The 22,220-nt window shown below is 44.8% G+C and overlaps 1 protein-coding gene across 1 annotated transcript; it reads right to left on the reverse strand.

Annotated features, from left to right (window-relative positions):
• Positions 1-332: 332 nt before the first annotated feature.
• Positions 333-21,964, reverse strand: lmln (leishmanolysin-like (metallopeptidase M8 family)). Its single transcript, XM_030080039.1, has 16 exons — positions 21,618-21,964; positions 17,057-17,157; positions 16,939-16,969; positions 16,548-16,630; positions 15,828-15,945; positions 12,727-12,905; positions 11,933-12,038; positions 11,697-11,791; positions 10,663-10,780; positions 10,007-10,114; positions 9,454-9,641; positions 8,368-8,500; positions 7,553-7,712; positions 6,316-6,446; positions 5,991-6,201; positions 333-5,486 (listed from the first exon to the last, which is right to left on the reverse strand). The coding sequence occupies exons 1-16, from the start codon at positions 21,750-21,752 to the stop codon at positions 5,386-5,388; spliced, it is 1,998 nt and encodes a 665-aa protein (XP_029935899.1). The 5' UTR covers positions 21,753-21,964; the 3' UTR covers positions 333-5,385.
• Between the last annotated feature and the right edge of the window lie 256 nt (positions 21,965-22,220).

Below are 22,220 nucleotides of genomic sequence, written 5' to 3' on the forward strand. Positions count from 1 at the left end.
TTTACATGAAAAAATCTCTCTATGTTGGAAGATGAAAATCCAGTTAAAATAAGTCTGCACACTTTTCTTCTGTTGTCCAGATGGCAGAGTTTCATTTGTCATGTAATAACCAATATTATTTCATAAATAATCATATTTCATCGAGAGCCAACAAACACGTCAATTTTTATCTGCATTGAGGCCTAAGGTCATTAAAAAAAACTGGAAAATGTCTTGTGTTGCAGAGTTACAGATTCCCTGGTAAAAAAACAGATTTGTTAATCTGTAAAGAAACTTCACAATCAACAGTTTGGAAATAAAATAAATAAATGAATAAATAATCCAGACAGTTCTGGGTTACAGGCAGCATTTATTTTGATACACAAATTTCTTTTAGATTCCTTGATTTGTCTTAAAAAGCAGCCCTTTTTCTAAAAAAATAAAATAAAAGACGACACAGACGGGTGCGGGTGTTTTGTCGGATGAGTGGGTCGTGTTGGTGAACGGCCTCTGCGCTGCGGGACAGAACCGGAAACCCTCCGATATCTCTGCACCGAAATATCTTTGGTCTCCGAAAACATTTACACATGACTCACAATCCCACCAAGACAGACCCCTGGGTGTTTACTTAGCATCTGCGTGGCCCTCTCTTTTTTTTTTTCTTAAGATGAAGCAAAATGCAATCTCGACATCAAACACATTAGAAGTTGTTTCCCTGCATTCAAACTCAGCATTTAAAATTACAGCATAAATAAAAATGCCGAGTCTCCTGTCTGTGAGTATCAAGCTAACAGTCAGTTTTGGTGGAATTGCCCTTTAACAGAGTGAAAAGAGGAAGCAGGTTGGGGTCTACAGCACATGACAAAACGGCAAGAACACGCAGATCTACAGTGCATCCACAAGAACAGGACAACGCTTTCAAACAGGAACGCAACAATGCAATAACAATATTAATAATAACAATAATAATAACAAAAATAATTCCATTTGTCCAGCTGGGAACCTCAGAATACAGATTGTAAAATAACATTTTTGTTCCCAACTCCCCAACAACAACCTCAAAGTGCAGATCATTTCATGACATCATCTACAGTCACTGGTACATGCTTGGTCACAAAATAACAGCTTTAAAAAGAAAAAAAGAAAAAAATATGACAAGAAAATGTAAAACATGGTGAGTCAGGAGAAAACTCACACATGCTAGAAACCTGACAACTTCTCTCCTACAACATAAACCAGCAGTTTGTGTTTCAATAAAACAAAAACAGAAAAATAAAAAAAGCTCTGGCGTTCAGTCACGTCACTGGATCCCAGCTCTCAGCCAAACAGAAACCTCCGGAAACATTAAGGCCAGTTCTGTCGGTTTAGTGCAAACACTGGACAGAGGAGCAGAAAAGTGTTGCAGTAAAAAAAATAAAAATAAAACCACTACCGGAACCGTTTAGCTGCACTTGCATGTGAATGAACATGTGAACTTGATGCCACCAAAGACGGAAAACGAAGAGTTTCACCCCAAACGCAGTGAAGGCTCAGCGACAGGGACGCAGAGCGAGGCCGTGGTGTTGTCCAGCTACTGAGCCGTGAATAAATGAGCCTGTTCCACTGTGAGGTCAAACAGGAAAAGGTACACATGACCTGCATCATATAAACTGGTGAAACCTTTTGTTTGGGTTAGGGTTAGGATTAGGTGTTTAATGCCTTTGTGACAGTGCAATGAGAGTTTGCATTGAATTTGAAGGACCTGGTTCTAACAACAAGGATCACAGGGGTGAAGCTCCACTCTGGATTTGCCTCCATGTTGAGAAAAAGCTAAAGAGAAGTCAGCCTGTGTGTTCACAGACCAGACGGCGGCCATGTTCCCCTGACAGGAGGATCCTGTGGGTTTCATTACAGCTCAGAGGAGCTGCACACGACAGCGCTTTGGAATGAAACCCTTCAACAGCTGCAGCTGAAAAACGCTACCAAAAAAAAAAAAATAAATAAAAACTCCACAAGAGCATGAGATTTGGGTTTGTCATATTACAGTCACTGGAATAAATAAACCAACAACAAACACATCAAACGTCACTTGACAACGCTCTGCCTCAGCTGCACAACAAACAACGGCTGCTGCTCCACTGCACTTCATTTCGTTTTTTACTTCACAGTCTGCAGAAACCACGCACTCAGACTGAATCTGCCTAAATGTGGTCACCAAATGACCGGAACAGCATTTTACTGCAGCAGGGGCTCCTGGGTTGAGCGTGCCGAGGAACCGCAGTCAACCCATAATGCAATGCACAGCGTCCGAGGTGACAGGTGAGTCTGCTTCATGTTCCCGAGGAGCGAGTCAAAGGAGTGCTCAGAAGTCACCGACGCAAAGATCCTCACAAAAATCAGAAAAGATCAAAGAAACATCTGTCTTACACACATCAGCCTCTGATAAAACATGAATAAAAATTCTGTTAAATAATAATACACCACTAATGAAGCACCACTGGAAGAGGAAGAGGACGACGTGCGCTGCGGTGAAGAATGTGAGCCGAACCGCCGCCGCCGCCACGACTCTGGAGCTCCAGCCGTCAGAGTGGGAACCTCCCAGCTCCATAACAAACCTTTAATGGGAGAACAACAAGCACTGAGTAACGCACTAATCCAGTGCAGGAAATGTATTACGTTAACTGGATTATTTCGTTACACAGTGCATGCTGTCATTACATTAATGGTTCATTAGTCTGGTGGGAGGTTAACACAGCACCATCTCGTGTCATCATCATCGTCATGCCAGAATTTTGATTTTCATATCAAAATGCTGTTTCAGATCTAAAAATCTGATAGTACTACGATTCAATGGGAAATAATGGATCTCTGAACTCACACAGCACGTGTTGTTAATGCGGCCAAATCTGAATTATTGTTTTTATGTATTTATGTCATGAGTTGGCGCCGGTGCAGTCAGGCGTTGGTCCCAGTTCACAGTCCGTCTCCTCTAGGGGGCGCAGTCTACGCAGATGTGGACTAGAGGAGAGACGGCTCGACCTAACTCTCTGATGGACGGTAACGGGGGTTCCTTCTTGCAGCTTCGGGGCGTCCTGGTGCGGTTTAACCCTGTGCATTAGCCGTTAAACCTAGATGCTCGATGGCTTGTTGAACATTAAAAAAAAATATATGAAAACAAAATTTAAAGGTTTATAATCTTCATTTTAAATCACTATTTTATTTTGAGTTTTGGTAGTTAGCTTAGAGGCTAATGAGATGATTTTTTTTTTTTTATTTTGCACTTATTCTAAATTCAAATGAATAAAACTATAACAAAGCTAGACTTACATTTGTATCCGTTTGCTTTTCATTTTGGGGGGAAAATAAAGGATTTCGGTAAAACCTTTTGTGTCTCCAAAATTATGCGAGTTTGACGAATGTGGGCTGGAGGCGGCTGCTCAACTGCGAGAGTTTGGCAAATCTAGGGTTACCATCTAGACCCCACCTTCGTCATCATCATAATCGTTGAAGTATGGCTTGTTCAGGTTTTCGTCGGCGGCTAGCAGGAAAACTTAACAGCGTATATTGATTGACAGCTAGCTGGCACCTCGCCAGGTTGATGGCTTTTTCTTCCTCTTGTGACAGCGTCCGTTTGTCCACCATCACCTGATCTGACGTCTGGTCCTCCACCACGAACACGCTGATTAGCTCTGTGGTGGGAAGACAGTGTGAGCTATGACCTTTGACCCTCACCAAAAAAAACAAAAAACAAATGTTGTAAGTCGGGAAGTACAGTGAGGGTTGATGTTGCATTAAAGCTGCACCAGGTGATTTTTTTTTAATGTAAAAATGCACTGATACCAAGTGGTGTTTTAGCAAGTAGTGTCGTATCCCCAATAACTGAGACAGCGGCTCTGCTCTATTGGCCTGATTTAAACAGCCGGTGTGGTCAGGGGTGGGAAATCCACCGTGCAGGAAAAAGAAAAACATTCAAACCCGAGGATTCGGCAGATGACCAGCCTTGATGAAGCTCCCCTGACTTTTCAGACTTTTGGTTTTACTGGATGGAAAGAATTTGTGTAACTTCTGTTTCCGCTGAGGACAAAACAAGTTGTCAGTGAAATACGGAAACACGGTATGAGACTCATACAAAAACATTGGGACAGTCAGGAAGTTGCGCTTTCCTTTTCAAATTGAAATGGAGAACTCGATCGACCAACGAGAAGATGATGGCTCGGTCTCATTCTAATAACTGGGGACCTTCTTCCAGGCGTCTCTGCTCCACAGAGGAGAAAGCCTTCGAGCACGGTTAGCAGTTGGCCGACAGTAAGTGACGTGTTTTTTTTTCGGTAGTGAAATCCTTCAAGCTTTCAAAAACTGAATTACCTCCGGCTGCCACCAGGGGCCGCCAACATGTGAAGTTGCTCAGTGCAGCTTTAATGCGGGAACATGCAGACCCTTCCTCACTCCCTCCCTCTCTCTCTCTCTCTCTCACTCTCTCTCGCCCTTTCCCCAATCACAAGTACAAAAAAAAACTAAACCATCATAACCATTCTCAAAGCAGATAAGCACCAGGAGTTACAGTTCCTGTCAGCGGCCACATGGCGGCGCCTCTTTCCTGTTCTTCCTGGCTGTTATTCAGGATCAGGTGCAGATGGCAGGGGGTCACTGGAATGAAGAACACCTTGTGACGGGACCGTCCCGTGATGCTTTAGTGTTTTTGAGCGTGATACCAAAATCAAAAGGAGCTGCTACTGGCCATTCGCTTTCACCTCCTGCTGATCGGTGCAGATCGCAAAAAAAAAAAAAATCCCCCAACTGGATCAACAGAACATCAGGAAACTGCATCTGTTGAGAGACGTCTTTTCTTTTCCCACAGAGCCGTGTGATGTGTGTCTGGATCACTGCCGAGGTCCTTTTAACGTCCACAGAAGGCCGATGAGGCGCGGTCCGCCTGCGATGCCGCGAAGAGATCCACCTGATCTGCTCTTACGTGGTCCAGCCGGCCAACGTCCCACTGCGCTGACTGAATGAAGGAGTTTTAGTAGAAAGATCCCTGACAGCGGTGAGAAAATGAGGAAAGTCTCTGAGGGGAAATGGATGAACTGATGGAAGACGAAGAGGAATGAGAGGCTGCAAAGGTCCTGAGGAAGGAATTACGCAAGACAGGAGTTTAAGAGGAAAATGAAAGAGTGAAGGAAGTAAAATAAAAAAAGGAATGAGGTACAGAAAAAAAAGGGGAGCAAGCTTTTTTGGGCTCGAGGAGAGAGGGAAGGAAGAATCAAAGGAGAAAAGGAAGGTAGTGAGGGAGGAGAGCCCAAACCAACACTGACGCTGGACTACAGATTAGAGTTTTAAAGTCAGGAGAGTCAGTCAAATGTCTGTCTTTTCCTATATGGCTCCACACTACTTCTGTGTGCGTGTGTGTGTGTGTGTGCGTGTGTTTCATCAGCTGCAGTGGCAGAGCAGTATTCCAGTCACTAGGGGGAGCAGGTTGAGCAGCAGGAGCCACAGAGTGGTGGCCAGACCTGGAGAGCTGGAGCACGGGTCTGAAAAGATTCAAACAAAAGGCGTCGTAAGTTTCAAAGTGAACATCGACCACACTGAAGAGCCTTTAGTGTTCAATACCAAAACTCATCCATCCATTTCAGTCATAATCACCTCCTGATACAGAGGTGTGGTCACATTATCACCACAACTCGGCCACTCGGCAGGTAACTCATCTAATTTTACATTTAAATTTACATTTCAAGCATTTCTATGATTTTTTTTTCCAATAGCAAAATAAAATCAGAGCAACGGCAGAGTGATCTTCAACTGCTCGATCGAGGTTTCTGTCACTGTATCAGCAAACAGACAAGATCATCAGAAAAGCAGGGAACATTTTGCAGGAGGCTGATGTCAAATTTGACGTTACATGTGCTGAAACAAAAGAAAGAAAGAAAGAAAGAAAGAAAGAATCTGTTCCCCAGCAGTCTGTACCATCAGGAAGTCACAGGCGCAGAATCAGAGCCATCAGCTAAAAGCCTGAAACGTGAAAAGCCGACACTGACCGATGGGGTTGCTCCTGGAGTTGTTGGCGGGCGGGAGCTGGTGCGGCAGCGGGCAGTCGGGGCAGAAGTCGGTGCAGGCGGGGCAGATCAGGACGCCGTTGTAAACCCAGTCGTTGACCCGGACGCTCACGCTCAGCAGCTGGCCTTTACGGACGCACAGGAACGAGCGATCCTGAACGTACACCGTCAGGCCCTGAGGCGAGCACGACGCCTGCAGCGCACACACACACACACACAAACACATAAACACGTCATGCTTTCAGAGCCAAAGTGTGAGCGTGTGTGTGTGTGTGTGTGTGTGTGTGTGTGTGTGTGTGTGTGAGACCTTGTAGCAGCCGGAGCCCCAGTCAGGGTAGGTCATCTTCCTGGTGCACTGCTCCATGACGAAGGCCGACTTCTGATACACACACACCGAGTCTGGACCGTACTGCTCCGCCCCGTAGTTCCTCCACCAGTCTGCGCACACACACACACACACACACACACACACACACACACACACACACAACATCAGACACATTAGGGTTCATTCTGTTAATCTTTTCCTTCATGTCGTCTGTGTGACTTTGGACTGAATTGGCTGCAGCCTGAACCTTTAGGAGTACTAACAGTAGTACTAACAGTAGTACTAACAGGAATACTAATAGGAGTAACTAGGGATGTCACGATAACCGATACCATGATACCGATGATGCCAATAGCCCAAAAATACAACGGTACCTGTTTTTCTACGACACTGGAGGTACCAGATGTATTTATTTAGATTTAGTATTTATTAAGGTTTGGCCCTCAGTGGGCTGTAAAATCTTCTTACAGAACTGACACGGGTGGTATACATTTGATTTAAACTTGTTCAAGTCTGCCTCAGCTCCTCCAAAAGAACCACAGCGAGAGTCGTGGATTGAAGGATTTTGCATGTGAGGCCGATGCTCAGGGGATGATAAGAAATTTGCATCACAAAAAATGTAAATGGTGAGGTTTCCCCTTAAACAGTTGTTGCTTTTCTTGTTATGTGTAAGCCTGCTTATTATTTCCATTTCTATATTTCTCTCATATCTCTGTTGGACATGTGGGGTCTAAAAAAGTTCTTATTTAAGCACAGCTTTTGTATTGTTTTAAATACCTGAAAGGCTTAAAGACTTGAATGATCAACAGATTTTAATAAAGGAATGTATGTTGAAGGAAATGGTCTTTTTTCTTTACTTTTTTTTTTTTTTATTGTGGTATCCAAATGGGTATACCACAATAAAATCGAAGAAGTTCACTGGTGCTGCTATTGACTACTGAATTTCTGGTAACGTGACAACCCTTGTAGTAACAGTAAAAATAATAGTGGAGTAAAAAGTACTTGGAGCACTGATAGTTGTAGTAGCAGTTTGACAGTTTCCACTGAAATGCCAAGGCTTAATAACAGGAGGAGCACGAGGCCACTAACAACATTAGCAGCAGCGATAACAGTGATAACAGCAGTAGTGGTGGTTTTAATAGTGGTAGTAGTAGTAGTAGCAGTAGTTTAATAGTAGTAGTAGTAGTAGTAGTAGTAGTAGTAGTAGCAGTATTACCTGGCTGGTTCTCTGCCACTCTGCAGTACGAGTTCCTCTGATATTCTCCACTCAGGTGCCAGCTGAACTCCTGGCTGAAGGGACAGAAGTCAGCGATCTCCACAGCGCCCCCGTAGGACGACAGCTGATCTGCAGCCACGTCTGGAATCTGGTCAAAGTACTGACACATACACACACACACACACACACACACACACACACACACACACAGATATAGTATATCTTTGTTTACAGAGTAAGAATATCATGACACCAGAACTCGATATCAACACCACTGCAAAACAGAAATCCGACAGAGTCCTTTATTTATTAAAAGAGTGAATAAATCAGCGTGTCACTTTTGGGGTTTTTACGCGTCTCCTGTTGTAGAGTTTTAGTGGAGGCTGGACGGTGATCGCCATGTGTCTCGGTTGATTGACTTCATGCTGGTTGTCTTTCACTATTTCATCCTCAACATCCTCAAAGACCCACAAACTGATACACATCAGGCCGTTTGATGAGATGTAAAGTCAGGGAAACCCATCTGATCAGGTTTAGTTATTCCATAACTGTCTTTGCTGTAGACTGGCAGATTAACAGTGAAACCTATGAGTACCTCTAGTCAGTGAAATAATAATGAAATTAAAATATTCTCCATTTTTCTGGGGACCCCAGTGGGTCCCAGCTCCCGACGTTGAGAAGTCAGGTTCCTCTGACCTCTCAATTACAGATTACACTGATGGTGCACTACACTGGAGTAACTGCACTGCTTGTGTGTCTGTATTTGTGTGTGTGTGTGTGTGTGTGTGTGTGTGTGTGTGTGTGTGTGTGTGTACCTGGTACTCCAGTGGCAGCTGCTGCGGATACTTCTGCAGGTTGCAGACGGCCACGGCCAGCTGGTCCTGCCTGCAGGTCAGGTGCAGAGGAGAGGCTCTCACTGTGTCGCAGTACGGAGTCACTGCGTGTCGCCTGCAGCCGCAAACACAACAACACTGAGATGCTGCTTAAAGGGTTATTTCATATTTTTCTGAAGTAGGGTTGTATGAGGTAATTATCCAGGGTTAGTGTATTCCCAATTCCCAAAGGTCGGCATGCCCCCCATTTGGAGCAGCCGGCCCTGGACCGTAAGTCTAACAGTGTACTGTTGTGGATGTAGGCAGAAGAAAAATGTAAACGTTTTAACCCCCATAAAAAGAAGACACATCACAAACTGCAGGACCGACAACCACCATCTACTGTAGGTAATACACTGACCTCAAGTACCTCATTCAACCCCACTTCAAAAAATTTGAGCTACCTCCAGACAGACCAAACACATCATGTTCAGCCTCATTAGGAACCAGACCTGCGCCCTCGAGGCTAAAACGACACAGTGATCACAACATCTGACCTGCAAAAACCTTCAATATCTCGTCTCCAAAGCAGTTTCACTTGTTTCAGGGATTAAGTTTAAATGCGTTGAGACAAAGCAGAATAAGGCGAATCAGCCACTGAGATCAAGAAAATGACACTTGATTCAAAACAATTCTGGAAACAAGTTGATCAACATCTCATCTTATCCCATCGGCAGATTTTTTTTCCTGTTTGATGAAAAACAAGATCTGAACACTGAAGAGGAGTTTAGAGAACTTGTTAACATGGAGATTTTTTGGCAGTGAACTGAAGTTGATCATTAAAATGAGACAAAACAAGTCAACATGTCGTCCCTCATCAGGGAAGCAGGCATCCCTTGAGTCCATCGATGGCAAGAAGCATCATCCCTCCATGATTCATCGAAATCAGTAAGCACCTTGAATTACAGCGCCCCCATCAGGCTAAGCACAGGCATTTTTTTCCAAACACCCTGCAAAAAGTGCATCATCCCTGAAGGCAACAAGCTGTAAAACACCTGATCTAAGCAGAAGTTGTTCAGCGGCTCTGACCTCTGTCTCTGTCTGTCCATCCAGAACTTGCAGCTCTTCATGACAAAGTCGCAGCCGAGGCCCCGGCCCCAGTCCAGCCGCTGGGCCAGGCTGTAGTTGGCACGGTACCAGCCGCTGTCCTCCATGATGGCCAGCGTCAGGCGGGAGAACACGCGGTTCTGCGTGTGGGAGCCCGTCATCGCCTCGTTCTGACACACAGAGAACACCCACAGGTTATTCTGCTGTCAGGATGCTGTCGTCACATCTGCTAGGTTCCTCAGGTTAACAGGTAAATGTAACTTAGGTGAAAAATAAACCACTAAGTAATCACAAAGCTGGACTCCGAAACCTTTTTGGATTTTTGAAAATGTAAAAACTTTGCCTTGAAACACTAAAACAAGACCAAATTTCAACACTGTCTTGAACCTTTTGTACATCATGTATATAAAGTGAGGAAAACTTATATTCTGATGTGATGGCAGCTTTATACACTCACTGTTAATGACAAACAGTCACACTGGTGCAGAAACTGGTGCACATACACACACACACACACACAGAGCAGGTGTGTTACCTCCAGCAGTCTCTTCTCCCAGTGGTTGAGTTCGGTTCCCGTCCCTCCCTGGTTCTCCAGCTCCATTCCTTCCAGGATGGGACAGTTAAAATGTCTCCGAGCCTCCTCCTAAAAACAAACCAGACCACACACACACGACCGGCTTCCTCAGATTAACAGTCGTAACCAAAATAATGACAACACAGGTATTAATCCCTAGTAACTGGTTCTTCAAGGACTTTCCATAACCAAGTCAGAGTTCTTCCATGACCTAAAACTGTTGTTTATGTTGTTTTTCAGTCTGAAACTCATCTCAAGCTGTCAAGGTCTGAAACAAACCAGAAAATACATTGTGCTATTATTCCTGAAAAGTGACATGTTTATAAATTTCTTTCTCTCCCTGTCTGGACCTCACCGTCTTTACAAGAGGAGCCAAACCCAAAAAACAATATCTGAGCAAAGCCTGACATCTAGTGGTGAAACGCGGGAACTGACTTGGCCAATCCAGACAGACCATTAACTCCAATACTGGTGGTACTTTTGTTTTGTTTTGTTTTTTTAAACCATTAAATACACCAGCACCACACTGCTGAAAGTTACATCCATGACACACACACACACACACACACACACACACACACACACACACACACACACACACACACACAGCTCCTTACCACGACACGGGGTGTGACCAGGACGTGGACTTGGTGTCGGACCATCACTCCTCCTCTGATGTCCCACAGCCGGCTGACCCTCCTGATCACCGCCTCGCTCCACTGGTACAGACCCAGACTGCACACACACACACACACACACACACACACACACACACATTAAAGATTAGAGGTCAGCATCACCTCTGCAGAGCAGCTACAGCAGGATGCTTCAGTATTCTCGTTATGTTAAACAGTTCAGATTGTGAGGAACCTGCAGCTCTCCTCATCTGCATAACGTGGAGGTCTAGGCTACTTTATGCAAATTAGGCACATCCAGCGCAACCACCTCTGGAAACTCCTGAGAAACTTTTAAACTAACTGTCATGGATCTGAAATAAAGAGCTGCACGGTTTATTTCAATGAACGTCCTGATATGAAAGAAAGTTTCTGAAGGAGCCGCCGTGTTGAGCCGGTTTGAAATCTGGGAGAGGACGGCCCACGAGTCAAGAGTTCATCCAATCAGCTGCAGCTATCGGAACTGTCTGTGTGGTTATAGGAGAGGGCAGCTGTCAATCATCAGGAGTGGCCACGCCCATAAGGCGACCAAATCGCCACACCTGACACGTAGCATGAGATACAAAAGTGTCTCGGAAACAGCAGAGAGACAGAGAGCTGGACTCACCGACGCTCCAGCTCCTTAAAGTGGCAGCGCTGGTGAGGCTGAGCGAGCTGTGTGCAGTTTACTGACCTTACATTACAGGATTTGTGGGCACTTAGGTTCAAAATGTTCCAAGTTTCCTCTCACTGCTGTTTTTGGATCCTGACGCCGTTCTGAATCATGCGACAGATGCATATTCTAAACTTGTGTCAGATCATTTCTAATGGTCACACTGCCACAACAGTACAACTGCATTTAAATGGACACATCATTTCACTGACGCTCTTATCCGGCACAATTTAGAAACAGCTGTCTGAAACAACAGATGAGTCCTCGATTCATCTGTGCATGTGGACATGAGGAGAATTAAGACGGCAACACAAACGGGCGTCACCTCTCGTTGAAGGCGGGCAGGCCGCTGGCGAAGCGAGGGGTCAGCGGCTTCCCCTCGTCGTCGTGGTAGAAGGCGAACAGCCCCGCTGAGAAGCCCTGCAGGACACAAGAGGAGCAGCACACAGGCTCACATGCAGCTTTCAGCTGTTCAACATGCACAGACACTCCTGATGAGTCAGCGTCCGCTTTCAGCTGCGAACGATGAAGAGTTCAGGAATCAGATCATTAGACACTGACCAGAGCGTGGATGATCTCGTGTTTGACCGTGGAGAGCATCCCCTCAAACTCCTGAGGCTGCGACGAGATCATGGCCGGGCACAGGTTGGCATAGCCTGCTATGGGCCTGCAGGAACACACACACACAGATTTTACTCACTACAGCATTGGCCTGGATATATACAGTGGTGGAAAAAAGTTTTCGGACACCCCATGCATTTGTGAAATATTGCATTAACAAATCACTTCAAGTGCAATTTCTTTTAGTACAGTCACAGCCAAAATACTAAACAAATCCTAAAAAAAGCCATTAAAAACTTAAAATTGATTTGTTCCATAAAAATACATAAGAAATTTTGAGTATTGGGTCATTTTGGTACCAGTGATGAAGGTGGTTCTTTTTATTAAAAGACACAATTTTTGTTGCCGAGCTTCGTGTCTGTATAAAGCCAGCACATCTGAAAGTTCTTCAGACACAAAAATGGCTAAACAAGGAACCTAACGCAGGAAACACGCCTGAAGATAAAGATTAAACTGTCAAGAACTTAGTTTTGTTAGTTTTTCTTGTAAACAATAAACAAAAAAATATAATTTGTATTTGTTTGTATGTCTAATGCAGCCACACCTTTTGAAACACAAAAAAAAGATTTTTCCCCAAATATTTCATGATAATATTTGAGATTGTGAGACTGTGTAAAATTTTAAGGGTGTCCGAAAACTTTTTTCCACCACTGTATGTACTTTTTACTCTTGAACAGAGGCAGCAGTAGGTGTGTGTGTGTGTGTGTGTGTGTGTGTGCATCCTGCAGTCCCACCTGTCCAGCTCGGCCTCCAGCTGGCAGTAGGCGGCGTAAGCCACGATGTTCTCCTGGCCGCAGCGCTCGGTGGTGATGCCGCTGACATACAGGACAAAGTCGGAGCCCGGCACCCCGGGGCCGTCCGGGGGCCCCGAGGGGCCACACGACTTCCCCGACTCGCTGCACACCTTACATTGCTGGGGGAGAGACACCAGGAGAGCATGAAAAAATACAGACTCTGAAAAGGGGCATCAAGTGATCGTCAGGCATTTTCAATCTGTGCAGACCCTGTGAAATAACACCGTCTGTCTCCAGCTTCACTGAGACGCTCACACTGCCTTCCCTTCTCTGTTCATATCTTTTTTTTTTTTTTTTTTTTTTTTTTTTTTTTAACTGAGGAAGACATTTGAAGACATCACTCTGGCCTCTGATCACTTCCTGTCAGACTTTGGCTTTATCTCTCACACTTTAGAGAAAAAAAAGCTGGTGGTGGTGACGAGTGGAGGAGAGATGTTCCCTGCAGGCGCCACGGCAACAAACTGCTACAGTCACACACGTCTGCTGAGGATGATGATGATGAGGAAGAGCTCAGGCTCAAACGTCACATCATATTTGGTGGCCATGAATCCACTTTGGGAGCAACAAATGTTGCGTTCACACCTCCTCTTCATCTCATGCCATATTTTTAGACCTTTTTATATGCATTTCTTTTTACTGCCTTTTATGTTTGTCCAGTTAAAATGTCTTCTCAAAACTGTATAAACTGTACAAAACTACACAACCAAAAAAAAGCCAAAGTGGCATATTTGAAATATTTTTTGAAAAGAAATGAAGGGAATTTTGGGTGATTTGTTTAGAGTGTCAGGGGGTTTTGAAAAAAAAAGTCATAATAGAAACTCTGTTCCAGGTTAAAACTGAAGTGTTAAGAGTTGTCCTTGAAACCAAGCACAGACTTTGTCCTGTTGGAACATTGCTGCCGTGATGAGACGCTCCTGAATAAGTGAACCTATAAAAAGCTGACGGTTTGTTTTGACACAGTTTTATTGAATTAGTTGTAACAGTTGATCTGCAGCTCCTTTTTGGTGACAGCCGGCAGCCGGCAGGAGGCTGCAGCTCTAATATTAGCTCCTGTGTCCACACCGACCATAATGAGCTTAACATCCTGACAATAACCTCTCCCCTTACTTTTATCCTTTCATCCTCCTCTCTACCCCTCCTCTTCATCCGTCCTTCCTTACACCCTCTTCCCTTTACCTTCTCATTACACCACCTGTCCGCCCGGCCTGCTCGTCCCCTTCCTCCTCCTAACATCCGTTCTTCCCTTCTCCTCCTTCCTTCACTACCTCAATTATTCTCACAGTCAGTTAATTCACTTGTTACTTTTTTTTTTAATCAGCTGATTAATCATTTATTCAGTTAAAATGTAGGAAGTACTGCCGACAAGTGATTAAGAAAGTTTGGTCTGTTTATTTCTCAACAAACCGTTTATCAAATCCTGTGGAAAAACTCAAGTTCATGTTCATATCGTAGTGGAATGAATGGAAACCAGCGGCTGGAGGAAAGGGAGGAGGAATGATGTGGCAGCTCTAAAACACCACTGCTCGCTTTGATAGATAGATAGATAGATAGATAGACAGATAGACAGATAGACAGATAGACAGATAGACAGATAGATAGATAGATAGATAGATAGATAGACTTTATTGATCCCAACCAGGGAAATTCTGGTGTTCCAGCAGCAACAGTAGAAACATATAATAAAGTTAAATAAAATAGAATAAAAGCTAAATATATACAATAAAGACTATAAAGGCTAAAACTAAAAATATACAATAAGGGCTAACCTAAGAAAAAGAGATATGAGATGTGAAATATACAGATGGTAATGAATATGACAATATACAGATGGAACTGAAGTATATACATGATTGTATAGATAAGGAGAGTTAGCATGAAACCACCCGGTACTGGGATTCAGGAGCTAACCGACTTGATTCGGCCTCTTAAGGAATCACCACTTCCCTCCAGTCTGAAAAACAGTGTGAATGTATATTAGCCTAGGATGTAATATATAGATAATAAATAATAAATAAACAGTTAAGGTGCTGGGTAGTGGAGTGTTTGGGAGGAGATCAGAGGAACATTGTGGAGAGGAAACTCTGAACATGCAGAGGAACTGGGACGGAGCTTCAACGTGTATCCTGATATTTGATCCTGTACTTAAAATAAAATTTTAAATAAAGGGAAGTGATCAGAGTCCAAAGTGACGTCTTTAAAACCTTTTGATACCTTTTAATGCTTAGCATTAAAACCTTTTGATATGGAATTTTGAGCCTGGTCTTGCCCTTAAGTTTGGAGTGCCACTTCTTCACCTACCCTAGGTGAACTTCATCTCAGTATTCTTCCAAGTTGAGCACCCACTGCCGATTGGCCAAGAGGATGCGCACCTGTCCTAGATAACTTTAATTAGTTATCTCCACTTTCATCGAACTGGGAATAACATTTTAAATAAAGGGATAAAGGGAAGTGATCAGAGTCCAAAGTGACGTCTTCAGCTGTCTGTCTTCATCTGACCAGCTGCCAAAAACCCCAAAGTATTGATCTGATAAAGACATGAACAGAGAAACAGTCTGAACGTCTTAGTGAAGTTGGAATCAGCCCGTTTTCAGGATCTGACTTGAGAAATGACTAAAAGCTTTGACTTATTATTGAATTTATAGTCAATTAATTTTCTGTCAAACAGCTAATTGATGAATTGACTTATTGTTTGAGCTCCGTACATGTCATCCTTCTGTCTCCAGGTGCTGAGAGATTAAAAACAACAACAACAAAACAACTGAGAGCTCTGAGTTACATCGTCTGATGACCACAGCCTCTCTGGAGCTCCTGGAAGGTCAGGGTGTGTGTTTACATATATATATATATGTATGTTTGCGTGTGTGCGTGTGTGTGTGTGTGTGTGTGTGTGTGTGTGTGTGTGCGTGCGTAGGGGGATGTGTGGGGTGTGCTAAGCTGCAGTGAGCTGTCATTAAATCCTATTATAGGCTCCATAATCCATAATTCACAGAGGGGGGCTTTGTGAGCATGAGTGTGGCTGGTGTGCGGTGGCTCCTCCTGACCTGCAGGTGGTGCTGTGGCACGACGACGGGGCCGCAGCGCGTCACCTCCGCGCACGCTCCCTGACAGTAGCGGTGAGGGTCATCTCTCTTCCTCAGGTACTGGTTGGTCGCACATTGTCTGGGGTGGAACACAAAACAGGCTCTGGGATTATCCGTAAAAAAGGAACCTGATGGTAATTCACCTGTAATCCCGTCACGCTCTGACAGACTGTCTGTCAGAGGCTGTAAAATGGGTTCTCTGGGCAGCCACGGCTCCCCCCTTTGCAGACATGCCCACCTTCTGCTAATCCCATGCAGTTTGGGCCCCAAAGCCTGCAGTCCACGTGTTCTTGTGGCCTGTTGTAAAATGGTGTGTTTGTGCAGACTGGGGCCTAAACAGTCTTGGAGCTGCATCAGTTGGCTTTGACTGGAAAGCTGAGACTCTTGTGGATTCAATGAGCCACATTTGATTCATGTGTGATGATGTTGGCCCCCATAGCAGCCATTTCACTGCAGGCAGATCATTTTGTCAAACTGGACCTTGCTGTAGAAAATGACCTCTAGTGACCTCTAGGAGAATCACTGCCTCATCAGACTTTACAGACACAAACTAGAGAGCGAGGCCGTTTACAGGAGCTCTGGTGTCTGGAAAAAGACACACAGATCTGGGAGTGTGTGTTAACACAGCATTGGTGTGTAGATGTGTGTTAAACCTGGGATGTGATTGGTCAGCTCTCCTACCTGCTGAGCAGCACAGGACCGACTCTGTGACGCACACTGAAGGCTCTCTGCAGGTAATCGATGGCCTGGGGAAACAGCTTGTCCTGTGGACGGACACACACACACACACACACACACACACTAATTACCTAACCCTAACCCATGGTAAGAGTCAACTACATTATTAACACTAAATAGAAAATATAAGATGTTTCCAAGCATTTTAAATTCCTAGTGTTTTTTTTTTTTTTAATCTCACCGCCCAAGTGCAAACGTTTAATCTGCCTTTACCTGGTTAACATTTCTGATTTATGGGAGACTTTCTCATTGTGCATAATTTTTCTGGCTTATAAAGTTGTTTGAGTTTTCTGTAAAGCTCTTAGTAAACATGGCGAACAAATACACTCCTCACCTTGACCAGCCTTCTCTTGTCTGCAGGAAGCCTGAGGAGCAGAGACAGGAGACACGTCACACACTGACACACCAACACTTACTGGTGGCTGACTGACTGAAGACAGATAAAGTCTTACTGGTCGACACTGGAGTCATAGATGATCTTTATCTTGAGCTGCAGGTCGTCGGAGCTTCTCTTGCTCAGCCGCTCAGACTTCAGGTGAACCTGGTGGACGACCTGCAAGAAGCCGAGGCATGAAAACCTGACACCTTTCTGACAGGTAAACCTTACAGGAGGCTCACCTGTAAGGTTTACCTGGTTCTCATTTGTTGTGTACAAAGTACAGCTGCAAGCAGTGATTACTGTCACTGTTGATTCATCTCTCAATTATATGAGTAACTATTTAGCGCCGGGATGTCAAACTTAATCACTACAAGGGCCGTATTAAAAAAAAAAAAAATCACAACCAATTCAAAGGCCAAACATAGCCAATATTTGTTGAACGATTTGGACCCAAAGTGGTTAGGTTTTTTTTTTTTTTCTAACCCAAAAATGTCTTTCTACAAAACCAAACTGATTAGAATGGAAAATGACATTAAGAGTCGTCTGCAGCTTCCCCTTTTTCTGGCAGATTTTGTCTGCACACCACAGAATAGTTTCATCACATGGAATCAAAAAAACAAAAACAGATAACTGAGATTTTACTAAAAAGAAATCCACAGTCACGTGGCACACATAAACACCTAGAAATAAAAGTAATATTTTCATGTCAAAAGACATGAGTCATTTGGTCAAAATATGACAACGTATTTCACGTCAAGTCAAACCTCCCAGCTGTCTTAAACTCTTTGTTTTCCACTGTTCGTTTGGACGCAGTTTTTGGCTGCTTTGCTAACGAGCGAGCTAAGTAATTGATGGGAGCGATCACCTGGGCTACTGATTGGCTCATGAGGAGGGGGGCGGGGCCACGCAGCTGTTAGTGTTGTCGACAGAGTGGGACGTTGCAGTGCTTGTTGTTGTTGTTGTTGTTGTTGTGGGAAATATGGAACCAGGCCAGAACAGCACTTTGGCCACTTTGACATGTTTTAGTGTTTAAGTGGTAAAAGATAAATCCAAAGTCTGATGGGAAGTGATCAGAGCTCAGAGAGACGTCTTCCTTCTGACCAGCAGCCACAAAAAACAGGATTCATTTTATAAAGATATGAGAGGACAGGACTGATTATAGTGTCTTAGTATTGTTTGAGTCAGATTTTCATTATTGTTTGTTTTTGTTGTTGCTGTTTTTGCAAGAAAACCCAGAAGATTAGCATCCACTTTCTGGAAGCTGATGTGGATCCACGTAAAGAACAAAGACTAAATGAGTAAAGAAGCTACACACTAAAATCTTTCATTGATTATCAAAGCTATCATCGATTAATGTTCTGTCAGCTGCCTCGTGTGGTTCAATCCTGGCTCTCATGCTGGTCACGTTCACACAGAGTGTGTCGGTGTGTGTGTCCATCATGAACATCCCAGTGCAGCCTGTCAGGGTCTCTGAGGAGGTGGTGTGTGTTCTGGGGGAACGTGGGCTGAGGCCTGTAGGACGCCACCTCCTGTTCAGCAGCACTGGGACGCAGGGAGGAGATTTTGGGACGAGAGAAACTTCAGCCTGGAGCGGCGACCGGACTCAGCAACTGGAACAAAAACTTGCAGGCTGTTGTTTTGCAGCCGCCACAGAGAAAAGGGGCGGCAGGAAGGAGAATCGAGGCCACAGAGCCTGAGGGGTTTCCTCAGCCCAGTTCCAAAGCAGATTCAGTCCCACCCGGCGACGAGTTCACCTCAGTTCAGCTCAGCCTCGGAGAAACGAGGACCCTGACCTGCATCCTGGTGGGACGTGGACACACCAACCAGGCCAGAGGGGTGACGGCCAAAACTCAGTTTAAAAGAGTCAGAGGTGGAAGGAACTGATCACATTTCCTCACGTTGCTGTAACTGAGTAGGTTTATGTGAACTTTTATTTTCTTAACGTCAGTCATTTGACTTTTCCTTCAGTCCATTTTTACTTGAGTTTTGTTCTTCTCTACATTTTAAATCAGATCCATTACAGAGAACAGATGATCAGTGACAGACTGTGGAACCTTTCACAATAAAAGCTCAGTCAGCAAAGATGAGAGGAGGAACCTGCTTCTACTTTGTTTTTGTTCTACTCTTCGCCATTTCCAGATTTCACAATAAAAGCTGCATGATGAACAACTGCAGTGAGGACCATTTAGACTCAACTGGTTGAAAAAAGTGGAAGTGTGGACGATGAGAACCATGTAGACTCAACGGTCATATTATGTGAGCTCCTTTTTCCAAACAGTAACTGTGTTAGCTGGGATCTTTTCCATGCAGTTAGAAAAGGAGGAGAGAACACGCTGCACACTACATGCTTTTAAAGGGGCATTACACTCAACTGAAGTGAGGACCCTGTAGACTCAACAAACACATGGGGAGTAAGCACATAACATGATAGTAGAGTCTACATGGTTCTCATCTTTTCTCCACACTTATTCCATGTTTTTCAACCAGTTGAGTCTAAACAGTCCTCGCTGCTCAGTTGTTCATCACGCAGCTTTTATTGTGAAATCTGGAAATGACAAAAAGTCGAGGAAACAAAGTAGAAGCAGGTGCCTCTTCTCATCTTTGCTGACTGAGCTTTTATTGTGAAAGGTTCCACAGTCTGTCATTGATCATGTGTTCTCTGTGATGGATCTGATTTAAAATGTAGAGAAGAACAAAACTAAGGCAGAAATGGACTGAAGGAAAAGTCAAATGACTAACTATAAAAAAGCACAAGTTCGCTAAAAGCTTGTCAGTTCCAGTAGCGTGAGGAAGTGTGATCTCCTCCTTCTGTCTCTGACAAACAGAGACAGAGACGTTCTGACGGTGAGGTGAAGGTTCCTGGAGGTTCTGCTCAGTCCTCTGCTGCTGATTTAATTAATTAACATCATGATTGGCTCCAGTGGCCCGTGGGGGGATAAACCCCGTAAGCCCTGGCAGAACTAGAACTTCACCTCAACTCACCGAGCCACAGGCACAGATGGTGCTCCTTGTTGCCAGGTAACATCTCAACAGTTTGAGTCACTTTACTGCCTGTTGCTAGGAGCGCTGCCAGGCAGGCGGCGGGTCCCCTGGCAGCGATCTATAACAACATCACAGGCTCATCTTGTTGCCAGGAGACGTGGGATTGATTTCTGACCAACGGCCTCTGTTCCCGTCAGTGCTGCTGAAAATCTGTCCCGTCCTCAGCCGGGCAGCTGGGACACACACTGTCACTCCACGGGTTTTATTACACACACACACACACACACACACACACACACACACACACACACACACGTAATGATTCAATAAACCCACAGCTCGGTTTGTTCAGTGTTTTTTGAGACATGATTTTGGTTTCAGTTTGGATTGGTTTGTAAATCAGGGAGAAAAAAAATGAACATTTCCAGTGTTTTCTGTATTTTGTCTGATTTGCAAAAATAGCCTTTTCCCATTCAGATATTTGGGATACAAACACGAAGAATTTGATTCATGTGTGATGATGTTGGCCCCCATAGCAGCCATTTCACTGCAGTCAGAGCAGGGCCGGGTCTAGCCAGGCATGTATGAGGGGGCAGCCACAAATGTTGAGGGCATTGTGCTCCAGCACCTTTTACCATGTCTAACTGAATATATTTTGGGGGATTTAGTTTGAGGGGGCACAACATTTATTTGAGGGGGCCAGGCCCCCTCTTGCCCCTGCGTAGACCCGGCCCTGAGTCAGAGCATTTTTTCTGACAGGACCTCACTGTAGAAAATGACCTCTAGGAGAATCACAGCCTCATCAAACTTTACAGACACAAACTAGAGAGCGAGGCTGTTCAGAGGAGCTCTGCTTCTCCAGCTGGACTGACAATAAGGGCCAGTTTCTGACACATTAACACAACAGAGAATAAGAGGATAATTCAAAAACAAAAATCGCGATAAATCGTACAATCGATTCAGCCCCCAGGTATCATGATAACATCGATTTTTGCAGTTCAGTTTCACAGCTTTAATGTGTAGTCACTGTCTTCATCAGTGCCCATCAGTCACTGCTAACACTCATATGTTCATAAAAACCTGCAGCACACATGAAGCTGCAGTGTGTTTTCCTGTGTTATTCTGCAGGGCTGCTTTTCAGATAGGAAGAGCCTCACAATTAAGTCAGCATGGTTAGGTAATACAGTATGTGTTCATCTTTCATACATATATAAAGAGCCTTAAAGAAATGTTATTCATCAGTGTAAGCTGGTGCTGCTGAGGCTGGCTAGCCTCCAGTTAGCCGGTTAGCCTGTTAGCTAAGCAGAAGGCAACTTGGATAATTGGGTCTGTTCTCAAATCACAGTGAGCTAACGAGACAGAATCCGCGCTGACAGCCGCTTTCAGAAAACATACAGCGAAAATAAACTGGATATCTGTCATGTCACCCCGGGCTCCAGGCTCGGCGGCGCTCCGTGTTCAGCAAACCGAGCTGGGTGACAGTTAGCCGGGTTAGCTAGCAGCTAGCGGAGCCGGCTGGCAGACACACACACAGACACCCACACACCCACACACCCACCCACACACACACACACACACACACACACACACACACACACACACACACACACACACACACACACACACACACACACACAGACACCCAGCTGTACCTGGTCGGGAGGGGGGGCCTGGTGCCTGCAGGTGCCGTGACAGCTCACCGCCGCGGCCAGCAGGCAGACAGCGAAGGCAGGGCCGAGGAACCACGACGCGGACGGCTTGCTGCCCCAGCTCAGCCTCGGCCCCATGCCGGCCCGCCTCGCCGGGTCTGGCAGCCCGATGTCAGCAGCACCACCGCCGGTCTGGTCCACTCGATGCTCGGCTCATTCATCGCTCGCTAGGCGGCTGGGAACATGTTCGCATCCCGCAAAAAATAAAATAAAATAGAAATAAAGTCCAGGTTTACATGCGGAGCGACACCAGTGATGAACAGACGCCGGTTGGAGCAACAGAGAGAGGAGCGCCCCGGCAGCTGACAGCGGCCAGAGATCGTCTCTGACAAGAGGAACCACTCAGACACAGCTGCTGCTCTGCACAGCACACTGCACTGCACACTGCACAGCACACTGCACTGGTGCTGATGGGAGAGTTCCAGTACACCGTCCCAAAGTCAAGGCGTTTATTAATTTATAAATTAATTTGTTCGTTAATTAATTTATTTAGCCAATTGTATTTACTTTATTCACATATTTTGTTAGTCTGAGAGCCAGACTTAT

The sequence above is a fragment of the Myripristis murdjan genome, chromosome 21, assembly GCF_902150065.1.
Source record: "Myripristis murdjan chromosome 21, fMyrMur1.1, whole genome shotgun sequence".
NCBI lineage: Eukaryota > Metazoa > Chordata > Actinopteri > Holocentriformes > Holocentridae > Myripristis > Myripristis murdjan.

Coding starts and splice junctions, on each gene's coding strand:
- lmln (XM_030080039.1), bottom strand. CDS start 21,752: ATGGGGCCGAGGCTGAGCTGGGGCAGCAAGCCGTCCGCGTCGTGGTTC. Junction 16,631..16,938: donor ACAAGAGAAGGCTGGTCAAG/GTGAGGAGTGTA, acceptor GTCCGTCCACAG/GACAAGCTGTTTCCCCAGGC. Junction 10,781..11,696: donor CTGCCCGCCTTCAACGAGAG/GTGACGCCCGTT, acceptor GTGTGTGTGCAG/TCTGGGTCTGTACCAGTGGA.